Source organism: Episyrphus balteatus, chromosome 2 (assembly GCF_945859705.1).
Source record: "Episyrphus balteatus chromosome 2, idEpiBalt1.1, whole genome shotgun sequence".
Taxonomy (NCBI): domain Eukaryota; kingdom Metazoa; phylum Arthropoda; class Insecta; order Diptera; family Syrphidae; genus Episyrphus; species Episyrphus balteatus.
The window spans coordinates 56,472,064-56,484,086 of NC_079135.1; the positions used below are offsets into that span (position 1 = coordinate 56,472,064).

General features: G+C 33.7%; 1 protein-coding gene across 2 annotated transcripts in view; it reads right to left on the reverse strand.

Annotated features, from left to right (window-relative positions):
- Positions 1-1,213: 1,213 nt before the first annotated feature.
- Positions 1,214-12,023, reverse strand: part of LOC129908330 (ras GTPase-activating protein raskol) — a 73,580-nt gene continuing 62,770 nt past the window's right edge. The window contains exons 4-9 of one of the 2 annotated variants that reach the window (XM_055984747.1): positions 9,608-9,728; positions 9,414-9,541; positions 5,501-6,694; positions 3,298-5,439; positions 2,333-2,564; positions 1,214-2,278 (exon numbers count right to left, since the gene is read on the reverse strand). In XM_055984747.1, the coding sequence (XP_055840722.1) occupies positions 2,062-2,278; positions 2,333-2,564; positions 3,298-5,439; positions 5,501-6,694; positions 9,414-9,541; positions 9,608-9,728 (4,034 nt within the window). In that variant the 3' untranslated portion in view covers positions 1,214-2,061. The remainder of the gene's footprint in view (positions 2,279-2,332; positions 2,565-3,297; positions 5,440-5,500; positions 6,695-9,413; positions 9,542-9,607; positions 9,729-12,023) is intronic. The other variant, XM_055984748.1, reaches the window with a different exon arrangement.

Below are 12,023 nucleotides of genomic sequence, written 5' to 3' on the forward strand. Positions count from 1 at the left end.
TATCATGGGTAAGAAAAAATAATTCCCTTTAAAAATTGACATCTGAGCAATAAAAAAGATATTAACATTTTTTAAATGCAGTTACAAAGAATAGCATTTCTTCTAAAAATCAAGTTATTAACGAAGTTTCTATCATAAGTATTAACGGAGTTATTAACATTGACATGAGTAAAGGCATACCAAAGTAAGCGTTTTCTTAAATCATCGCTAAAGGGTATTAACTTGGCAGATAGAGAGTTACTGTAGAACAATTCTTTTCTTAGAATATACCCAAGAATCATCCCTCAAAATGTTCTTATCTAATTCCGGGACGCCCTGTACAAGGGTTTCGAGCTTTAGAATATTTATAAGTTTATAAACGTTTTGAATGTTTTCTGTTGATATAATTGACAGAAGGTCAATTAATTTGCGGACTTAAATTGTGAAAGAAAAGTGAGTTTACGTCCGAAAACAAAACTGAACGAAACCGAGCAATCCGCTATTATGGCTTAAAGGAAGAAGACTGCTGCTTTGATTTCACCTGCAGCAATTTCGAAATGTTTCCGAAAATACATAATCGGAGGAAGAAAATAACCCTTTAAACAATTTCACATAAAGAAACCATTTTATCAGAAGTTTACTCGAGCTGTTTTATGCAATATTCAAAGAATGAAAACCAAAACGACAAAATCATTTTCCATTGTTTCTTTTTTTCCAACATACATACCTAAACTGAAAGTCAATTGTTGATCTTTTTCAGTTTGTTACATCGTGTTGTGGTCTTGAAAGGATCTAATCTAGTTTTTAGTTCTGATCATATAATAAATAAAACCGACCACCGATTGTGTTATCTTCTTCGGCATGGTAATAACTTCAAAAAAAAAAAAAAAAAATAATAAATAAATAAAACTCAAAACTTTGTCAGAGTACTTATTAAATTTTTCTATGTCTTTAACTTTTATAAATTCTCAGAGACTTCAAAAATGAAAATAAATCCTAGTATGCAAAAGTTTCAGCCGAGTTGTTCACATCTCCAGCTAAAAAATCACAATTTCTTTTCCAATGGTACATATTTTACCTCACAATCAAGCGCACGGAAAAAATGAGGAAAAATAATTTAAAATAATGTCTGTTTAAAACTAGCGCGATCTGAGAAGTAGGCTTAAAGCATAAAACGGGTTTGTATAATTTCAATAAAAGTTTTATTATTTTATTTTTGCTTTCTACATATCGCAATTATTTCATTTATAATTATATACAAATGTTTTCATAGCAAATTTTCTTCTACTGAATATTTCATTTTTTTTAGAAGAAATTTATTGTTACCTTCTTTGAAATATAACATAAAGTTTTGAAAAACGAATTTATATTTTTAATTGAAAAAAAAAATAATATTATAATAGTTTTAAAATTAACGAATAAAATGACAAAATAAATACACACATATCTATTAAGAGAATAAACTGAACTTACAAACTAAAACTAAACAAATAACATAAAACTACTTTAAAAATTCAATTTGAATTTTTCTTTCGGTTAAACTGCCTTTGTTCTGGTTTCCTTCTTGTTATTGTTGCAAACTGTATTTGAATTGATGTGTTAAAAAAGCTAAAACAATGAAGTGTTGCCTATTGCAATTATAATAAATGTTATGAATATTTCCATGTGAATGAATATCAAATTTTTGGTAAAAAGTGTACACTTCTAGTGAATATAATGGTAAATAAAGATGTTCATGCGTTAGCTTCTATCTAATACAAAAACCTTACCAGCACACCTTATCCTATCAGAATGGTGAGTTGGTTTTGAGTGTATAATGATTGCTTGAGTAAAATTATTTATTCTTCAAATGCATAATTGCCGATATTCATGCTTTGATGGACTTAAATATTGGTCAAATTATATTTATGAACGGAATCCATAACTTCCGAAAAACCGACTGAAAGCTGGTTTAACGTGTTTTTATGAAATATATATTTAATTTGTTACTGTAGCCAGATCAACTACAACGAAGCTAGAATATCCTTATGGATTTTATTTAACTTTGGTCTGTTGCAAGGTAAGTCCTTAATGGGGACATTTCTACTGTTGCGATGAGGATGCATTTGGGTGATGGTGATGCTGTTGCTGAGTTTCGTACCGTTGTCGTAGAGCTGTCAAAGCACTGAGTAGTCGATTATTCGCTGCATCTAGAGCTGCTATTTGTTGTCCTTGGGCTTCAATAACACGCTGTTTGTGCGAGAGAGCAAGAGACATTTTCATTTGTTCACGACGAAGTTCTTCTTCCATGGTTATCAGTCTGAAAATACAGAATTATGAGTATTTGTATACAACCAAATTAGTAAGATTTTACCTCTCAATGATGCTTCTCATTGTTGAGTCTGATTGCTGCAAAGCGTTACTACCACCGTTGTAGCGGTTCAAAGCAAATATTTCATCGCTAGAGTCTCTTAGTTCGGCTTCATCCCGATCGAGAGTGTGACGGAGGCTATCAAGTGTTTCCTGCAATAGTTGTATTTCACCATTTTGATCGTAGTTGTTGCGTGGCTGTCGACGGCGTTTACCTTCGATGGGTTGACATACACCTTGTCATAATGAAAAGTATTATAAAAATATGATTTCATCTATTGTTTTGCTAAATAAGTATATGCTTTATTTCCTTAACATTAAAATAAGTAGTAATTTTTCATTTATAAATATTGCTATGATCAAGAACCAAATTTTAATACTGGACATGTCCGGAAAGGCGAATCATTTTATCTCCTAGATTTTCAATATTTTAACAAGATTTACCATGGTGCGGTTATTAAAAAAGTAGTTTTATTCAGTTTGGGAAACTGTTATGCAAAAAAGGACTAAGTATAGAGCTTTTTCTTCTAATTTTCCTTATTATTAATTCTTTGTTCATTTTGATGAAGTTTTGAGAGGATTTCCGGAATTTTAAAATAAAGGGGAATCTACAATTGATATTCCTTAACATTTGAAAGAGCCAAATTCATTAATGAATCCCAAAAATTTGGAGTGTTAATTCTGAATTAAATAAAAACCGAACTGATGGACTTAAGTTGTTTTTGAAATGACCGATTCAATTGTAGAGTATTAGCCTGGTATATATAAACCATATTGTTTATATATAAAAGGGTATTAGTAAGAATAGCTAGAGGCAACCCAAAGATACATAAATTCAATCCTGCACTGAAAATCTGCAGCTAAGATAATTTATATTGTTAGAAATAAATCATCGCGAATTACTTAAAAGCTGGTTCTTAACTGAGAAACTGACCCTAAGTTTGCTGTTTTACCACATTTTTTTCTTACCTTCCGTGTCTGTTGAACTATCCGATAATGTTCTGGCTGAGTCCAAACTCAATCGTCTTTGGTATCGGTTATTATTGCTGCCTGCAATTGGACCATTCGTTATCATTTTCCCATTCAAATGATGGTGATGCTGGCCGGCTGGACTACCATTGTATATTGCTACCGGCCCAGCGGTTGGATGTCCATCGCGTATGCTTCGATTTAAAAAACTCGCAATGGGTGCATAGGTGTCATTCTGTGGATTATACTCGTCTCGTTTGTACTGCGGATTTGTGCGCGGCACACGTCCACCACCACTACTGCTACTAGTCCCACTTAGTGATCGGTGGGTTTCAACGTGACCGTTTTCTGGAGCGTTTGTCTTAAAGGGAATTACATGGTAATTATCGGTGCTGAGTCGCTCCTCACTGCTGGAAGGAGTCAATGATGACGACGCTCCTCCCGTTCGTTCAAGGTGAGTTGCTCGAGCGGTTATCATACCCCCCGCTTTATTGGGGAACACATTTGAAATGGTGTAGTTGTTTGGTCGATGTTGCTGCTGTTGTTGAATTAATTGCGCTTGTTGTGCTTGCTGTAACTGTTGTTGCTGCATCTGTTGAGCATGATGGTGATAGTGATGATGGTGGTGATGTGCATTTGAATTTGTCGATGATGCAGTAGACGAAGCTGAAGACTGCAGTTGATAGATGGGATTTTTAAATGCAAGCGGTGGCTGAAGGCCACTACTTCCCAAATGCAACTGTTGTCTGTTCAAAGGGTTGCTATTCATCATTTGTTGCTGTTGTTGAGCATGCTGTTGGTCTACAGGACTAGAGGATGGAGTGTTTATACTTTGGTATCCCGAACTACAGTGGCTGCCTTTCGATGTTAATGGTTCTTTGGGTTTGTTGGAATCAGCTGCAGCTGCAACTGCAATAGCCTGTTCCTCGGCGTATTTAAAAAGGTCATCGAGATCCTCCAAATTCATTGGCATATTGCTGTTTGGATTGTTTTCACCAGACGAACCAATTTGTACAGCAGAACTATTGGCTATATGATGATGTGCTGGATCAGGAATGCCCAAATTCAGCTTACTTGGTGCTCTTTCACTTAGAAGGCTTAATTGAGAGCCATTGGCTGAGTTTTTTCCACGAGAGTTTAATTTCATATGTGGTGTCGGGCTCTTGCGAACAAATGCACTTGTTGGATCCAGAAGGCCAATTTGAATAAGGTTTCCTCCTCCAGTTACTACAGCGTTATCATCGTAGTTGTTGTTGTTTCTTGGCAAAGTGGTCGCCCTTAAAGAACTCGGACTTGAACTATTGCCATTTGTGCTAATTGTAGAAATGTTTCCATTGCTCGGAACGTAGTGTACATTTCCAACATTATATGCATTACTTCCGGAAACACCAGATCCTCCAGCAGAGTTTCTCTCTGCAGTGCTTGTGACAGACGATGGGGGAGGTGGGCAGTGATGCTGAATTGTGGTTGGAATGAGTGCACCTCCCCCATTTTGAGATGAAGCTATAGACGATTGCGATTGTGAGTGATGTAGTTGACCCGTATTATTGCTATGAACACCATTAATGCTCGATTGACTATTCGAATTGCGTTTGTTCTCTTGTAATAAGGGAGTTACTGTGGGGTCATTATAACGGAAGATATTTTTCTCAAGCGAGCTGGGTGTCAATACGCCTCGAATGATGCCACGCTCGGGTGGAACACATTTTTGTGTCTGTGGTTGAGCACCACCGGAATAATGTTGTTCATCCGGGTTACGATTCTCTTGATTATCGTTTGAGAAGCGATTGGACTCAATAGCTTTTGAAATTTCATCGAGAATATGCTGCATTGGATCTAACTCACGTTGTCGATTTTCACTCAGTTTTTGAATACTCTCTGAAAGAAGGCTATATAGTATGGATAATTGTTTGCCTTGGTCTATATAACCGGACCAATCAAGTATCGATTCTGGTGGTGTATGCTCGGGGCGGGTTGAAATATTATGCAGAAACTCCTTCATTCTTGGGGCCTCCTGTTCGAGGAAATCATTCAAAAACTCCATAAAATTCTCTTTGCCTTGGAAGCGAGTAAAGTTTGCAAGAGTCTGAAGAGTCTTTGCAACTAAAGTGAGATTGCGAGTCGCTCTGATAGATGGAAGTTCTAAAATGTAAACAAAACATATAATAAATACGAGAAACCATTAAAAAATTTAAAAACTCACCATTGGTAATATTAAATAGACTGGGAGACAGAATTGCTGGACAAAGGAATCGCAAAAAAATAGATGCCGAAATCAAATTATCGGCCATATCTTCCCTGCCGAGGGTCTGCAAGCGTTCTCTGAATGTAGCAAAACACTCGCGCAGCTGTGGTGGAAAATGTTTGTGCGATTCATAAATGCTACACCATGCAGCGCGGACTGCGTTTCGAAGAGACTGCTGTTGCCTTACAAGAGATCCAGTGGCTTTAAGCGGATCTACTTCACAGTCACGGTCCGACTGAATGATCTCATTAATAGGAGCCGATAGTGTATCTTGGAGATATTGTTCGCCTGTCAATTTCAAAAATGCTTCCATACTTTTGGTTGCTAAAGAATTACCACGGAACGTCAGTCGCTGATCACCTACTCTGAGAAGATCCAAGGCAACCACATCAGTTAAAAATGCACCAGCTAAACCCTGAGCATGCATTAAAAGCACCAATGCTTGACCGATGTCTTCCTTGGCCTTGACCCCAATCACTGGTTCAAGTGATTCACAAACACGTTTGTAATTTTCTTTTAAAAAAGCTAGAAAATCACCGTACACATTTATTGGAAGAATGTCTGTGCTCTGGAAACGGCATTTTATACGCAGTGTCGGTGTTACTTCCTTTGAAGAGCCTCTGTTCATGCTATTGTCATTTTTCTCGCTCAAAATCTGATACCAATCCTCCGAAAATGAACGAGATGTTACTTCGTGAATTGGAATTTTCACTGAACCCACAAACTGATGCTTGTCTCGTTTTTTTTTCTTTTCAACTTCTCGGAACACATTGACGGTGATCACATTTATATCCGGTATGTCAGGAAAATCAAAATATTCACCCCAAAAGAGTAGATCTGTTTGTAACTTTACGCTAGTTCGTCCATAAAGAGTTTTATCCAAATGCAACTCACAGAAATACTTCTTTTTTGGTGGAAGATTTTTTGCTTCATAGATCCACATTTTTAATGAGTTATCTATGTGGCGGGTATGATCAGAATTGGGAGTAATTGATTTTCGTAAGCTGTATATCCATAAATCACGCTCTTGTCTTGATCCACAGCTGTAATAGCGTTCCCCACGGGGCCCACCACGAACTTGGAAGCAATGACGTCGACCAAGAACCGATTGATGAACAGGTGCTACTCCGACTGCTCCGGTGCATGAGAGATCTAAATAAAAGAAACAAACTCAAAAAGTGGATTTGCTGAAGGTAACATTACAATCATAGAATACATTTTAAGCCTTAAACTAAAAAGCGTGCCTGGGAGTTTACAGCCTTGCTATTGTCATTTAAGGCGATATTATATTGCTTTACTACTGAACATTTTCAAAGAGAAATCGAAATATGGGTGAGAAAAAACAAACTTGGAAATCATGATGAGAAAACCAACAAGTTTGAGGCTCTGGAGGTAGAGAACCTTAGATGGTTGATGTCTTTCCTCTTTTCCAAAAACTTTTCCATCATTGTTACGTTGTATTTCAAAACTTGAAGGAAGAAATTATCTTACAAAACACGAATGTATAAACAAAGAAAAACATAATACGATGTCTAGAGGAAGGTAATGAGTACAATATTCGATTTAAATCCATTCAAAACAAAATGCACGACTGCCTCGCACGAACTTGCTCTTAGAGTTCAAGTTGCTTAAATTTTTGAGACTTTTTTTATAGAAATTTGGAAAATGAAGGTACTTAAAGGTTTTTTTTTTAAAGAAAACAAAATCTGATATCAAATTGCCCTCCAAAACAAGTATGCAGTTTTTATTAATATATTAAGATGCATTTTTAGAAAAAAAAATTTCAAAATCGTTAGGGCCGTTTTTAAAAAAAAACTATTTTTTTATAAATAATTTTTTGGAAAAAAAGTTTTAAATACCAATTTTAAGCCATTTTGTAGAAATCACTAATCAACAAATAACGCTACATACCAAGTTTGACATCAATCGGTCCATTTGTTTAGGTTGTAAGCTTCGTATGCAGACAGACAGACTGACAGACAGACTGACAGACAGACTTTCTCAACTTTTTTTTTTGTACGAATGCATAACTTGATATATAGTACCTATGTCTATCGCAAGTAAAAATGAAATACTCTTCCTTACTTTAGAACGATTTGGCTGGTTTGGGTATTTTATTATTTTTCAAGTCCTATGTTTATGGACAAAAACATGTCAGCATTTTGTTTGAATAAAAAAAAAACACTGTCCGTTATCATCATAATTTTTGTATTAAGGTAAATTGCACTTTTAAATGAGTTGCTTCCCATTTTTGTATTTGTTTTTTTTTACTATTGTTTTTTTTTTTTGTATTTTGTCCTTAGGTCTGTTACACGGTCTGAGACTTCCGAACTACATGTCATATTGAAATAATATAATTTTCAATATCAAAGAGAGCACTCATGAGAATACAATATACAAATTTAAACACCCTGACAAATGTATGTGAATTTCCATTTTTTGGTCTTCTGTCAAAAAATACCGGGAAGTACCGGTATCTCATATTCTTTTAGCCAAAAGAGACAATTTATTTTTGATCTGAGATCGAATTTCCCAGATCTCGATTTTTAACTAGATTTACACCTATTTGCACACGCAATTTCACACACACCGCTGTGTTTGACATTTGCGTGAACATTTGTTTTTGTTAATTCTTGATCGGTTTTTTTTTTATAAGGACTAATTTCTCACACACAGTAACGAACAAAAAGAAATCAATTGGCAACATCCATTTGCCATGAGAGATCAATGGATTTGATTCAAAAATTCCTGTTTCAAATGGAAATCGGAATTTCTCACACAAAGTAACGAACAAAAATAAATCAATTGGCAACATCCATTTGCCATGAGAGATCAATGGATTTGATTCAAAAATTCCTGTTTCAAATGGAAATCGGCATTTGTTGAATTTCAATTTGTCACAAAAAATCAATTATTTTTGATCTTCTGCCAAAAAACAATTAGTAAGACTTACTAATTAACTGCACAAACATTGTAAAACAGACCTTGTATCTGTAGTACAGAAGCTAGGTTTAAATAAAAAATTATTTAAAAATATTTTATTTCTTTTTTTAACATAGTTTCAGCGTTCAAATGGATGAAGCCAACCATTTAATCTATAACAAAAGCAAACTACGAGCGCTACGAAAGGTTTTTGAGCGCTATAAATGACAAACGTCATAAGGTGACATGTTTGTTCTCAAATCCGTTTTAATAATAATTCAGAGTGATCAGAACACTTTTAGTTTAAAGAATGTTCAGACTCTGTTCAGAGCTTTCTTCTGAACTAAAAAAAACCTCTATTATCAGCGCATTTAATAAGGGAGAAAATCTAATAAAATCTTAGCTTTTTATTCAAACGTTAAAAACCAGAAGCATAAATGTCTTTTAGTTTCTGAGAAAAAGGAAAATTAAAAAAACTACTATTTTCACACAAAAAAAAAAAACATTGGTTTGTATGGAGGCCACTGAATTTTAAGAATAATTTATGAAACAAAGGTTTAACCTCACTTTTGATATTTGTTTCTTAATACCAGAGGTTATGGCCATGCAATAAAGTAACATAGTTTTTCCATTAAAAAGACTTATCAACGATTTTATTTGATAACTCTTGCGCTGTTGGAACCAAAGATCTTTCAGTAGAAAAAATGGATACATATCAAACGTTAATTAGTTCAGTTATTCTACTTTTTTTTATTTATCTAACAATGGATCAATGTTAAAGATTAAATTAAATGTTTACACGGTTTAAAAACATTCTGACAGATCTGATAATATTATTTGTATATATTAGTGCAGATGGCACCTAGCATGACGTTAGTGTTATTCGATTACTCCACTATATGTAAGATATGAAATCATATTGTTTTTCGTTGTCAGCAAAATTATTTACCTATCGTCGACATAACTGCATGACTTGAGAGTAAACTCTCATGGGATCGGGATCCTCGAAGGCCACCCGAACCTCTTTTGGTTCTTTCTAATTTGGTAACTGATTTTGTACGTTTCAAAGGATTTGATCTGTAAGAAAAAAGATATTTTTTTTTATTCAAATTCATTTTTAGATTTAATTATTTCTTATATAACCTTTTTGAAAAGAAATTTGTAAACCTTGATGTGGTATTGTGCTCCTGTTGGTTTTGTTTTTGACCCAGAATCGGTGTTGCTGGTGCTGAGCCACGTCTACATGCCTTTTCGTATGATGTGTCTATAATACATAGAAAAATAAAACAATAAAGAAAGATGCAAATTTTAAAAGAAATGGTATAAATTCTTTGTGCGTTGTGCACAATGCACATTTATTGAATACAAAGTAGTAAGATTCAGTACCAAGATATAGCAACTGTGTTTTTTTTTTTTGCTATGCTAGCAAATTTGAAGGAATTGAAGGTTTTATGACGAGGAACCAAATTTGCTAGCCAAAACAACCTATTAAAAAGATGATACCTAATAAGAATATTTTCACAATTTTATTTTGCAATTGATATGAGCTAACACTGCTTTGTTTTACTGGGCACGTTCAAACACCTATCGGATAGGCTATCTGGGATACCCGTATCTGGAATATCTTTTTGAACGAAGAGCTATCCAGATAGCTTGCCCAAGCAGCTACTAAAAAAATATGTAAATATTGAGAAGAGGAAACTGTTTCTTTTGAGCAAATTACATTTTTTTTATTGTTAAATAGTACATGCACAATCGCTTTGACTTTATTTCTTGCAAATTTGTATTTATTTTTAAGCTGAATAATCTCCCGAAAAGTAATCAAAATAAAAAAAGCTAAATGTTTATCAGCTGATCACTCGGATACCTGAGGTATACCAGAAATTCTCGGATACCTTCAGATTATTTTTTGACAGAAAATGGTTCGTTTCCTTGCTAATTTTTAACATTGTTTACAACAACAAAAAGCTATCCGATAGCTTTATGTTAGCTCTTTGAACGTGCCCACTAAATCAAAGTATGCGTTTACCTACATTTACGTATAATGACAACTGATCTTTTGAATCAGACAAGCACTGCCTAATTGAGGATGCAAAAATAAAGTTTTTTTTAATTAAAAAAATGATGGAAATGAAGTTTCTTCGACTACCTAAACATGGCAGTCGTCGTTACTTGTCGCAGTCTCGAAGTTATGAGAACGATGTAACATTTCGTGACTTGAAATATCTTTTGATATTGAGGTGCCCTCTTCTATTTTGTTAATTAAGGCAATTTACGGTTCAACGGTAATTGAGATTTGTGCGCTGCATTGAAAAAATAAATATTAGTATTTTAATAACAAGTTTGTTTGTTTTGAGAAAAATAGAATTGCGTAATGTCTAAGAAATTAGAGATATTTTTTGTCTCTTTACTAATTAAATTACTTTCCAAAACAAAACATAGTATTCTAGTTTTTTTCGTGATTATACTTATTATAAGCTTTAACATTATCACGAGAACACCACTCTTGAGTGGAATCGTATCAGGTGATAGATGACCCCTAATAGTCAAAAACGACACTTTTGCTCCATGTAAACTATATGGCACTATATCAAAAATAAGGTCGTATTGTGACTGGTACATATTAACGATTCGTTTCAATATTTTTCTGTGATTTACATATGTATTTATTTCAGACTAAATTTTAAATACCTATTTTAAGAATTTTAATATTTATCGGGCTTAGATACCGCATTTTACTTATTTTTCTTTTTAATCGAGTCTATAATGGAGTGGTTATCAAAACCGGCGTTTCTTCTTGACTTTAGAGATATGAGAGATCGGTTTATATCCTAACGAAGCTGAACTTATGATCTAAGGTTAATAAGCTTTTGAACGATACACATACACAACAACAACCGATTACTAAGAAACAAAAGTATTTGTTTGTTGTGGTTTATTTATTCTTAGTAAGTTTAAAGGGTAAAATTTTTACGAGTACACCCCAAAGTAGGAAAATGTATTTAAAAATAAGATGATGTTCTTTTTTTATTTTGCACCATAGATATTTGTTTAGGTGCAAGTTACTAAGACGATTTGTAGATAATTTTAAGTCGGAAATCTTCTTGGCACAAAAACATGTAGAAATCAACTTAATTTAATACAGATTCCATTGTCTTTTATCAACTCACATTTACCAATAAAGCATTAAGTTAAAAGGGCTTTATTGAAGTGAAAGTATTCAACTGGAAACTGTAAAATTTATCATACATAGTCAGGATTCAAATATTTCCATACTGTAAAAAAAAAATCTACCCTCCCCGTCTTTGGTTTTTTATTTATAATTAGGTATAACTCAAAAAATTATCCAAGTGAACAACACTCATAGAAAACCTTATTTCCATACTTAGGATCATTTGATTCAATAAAAATGTATTTTTTATTAATGTTTTTAGAAGGAGGAATTCCTAAACCTAATCGATTATTTTTTTTTAACAAAAGGTTGTTTTGTGAAATGTTTTCAAACAATTTGCATAAAAAATAGAATTTAATTAATTTAATTTTAATTTAAAATAGCTAT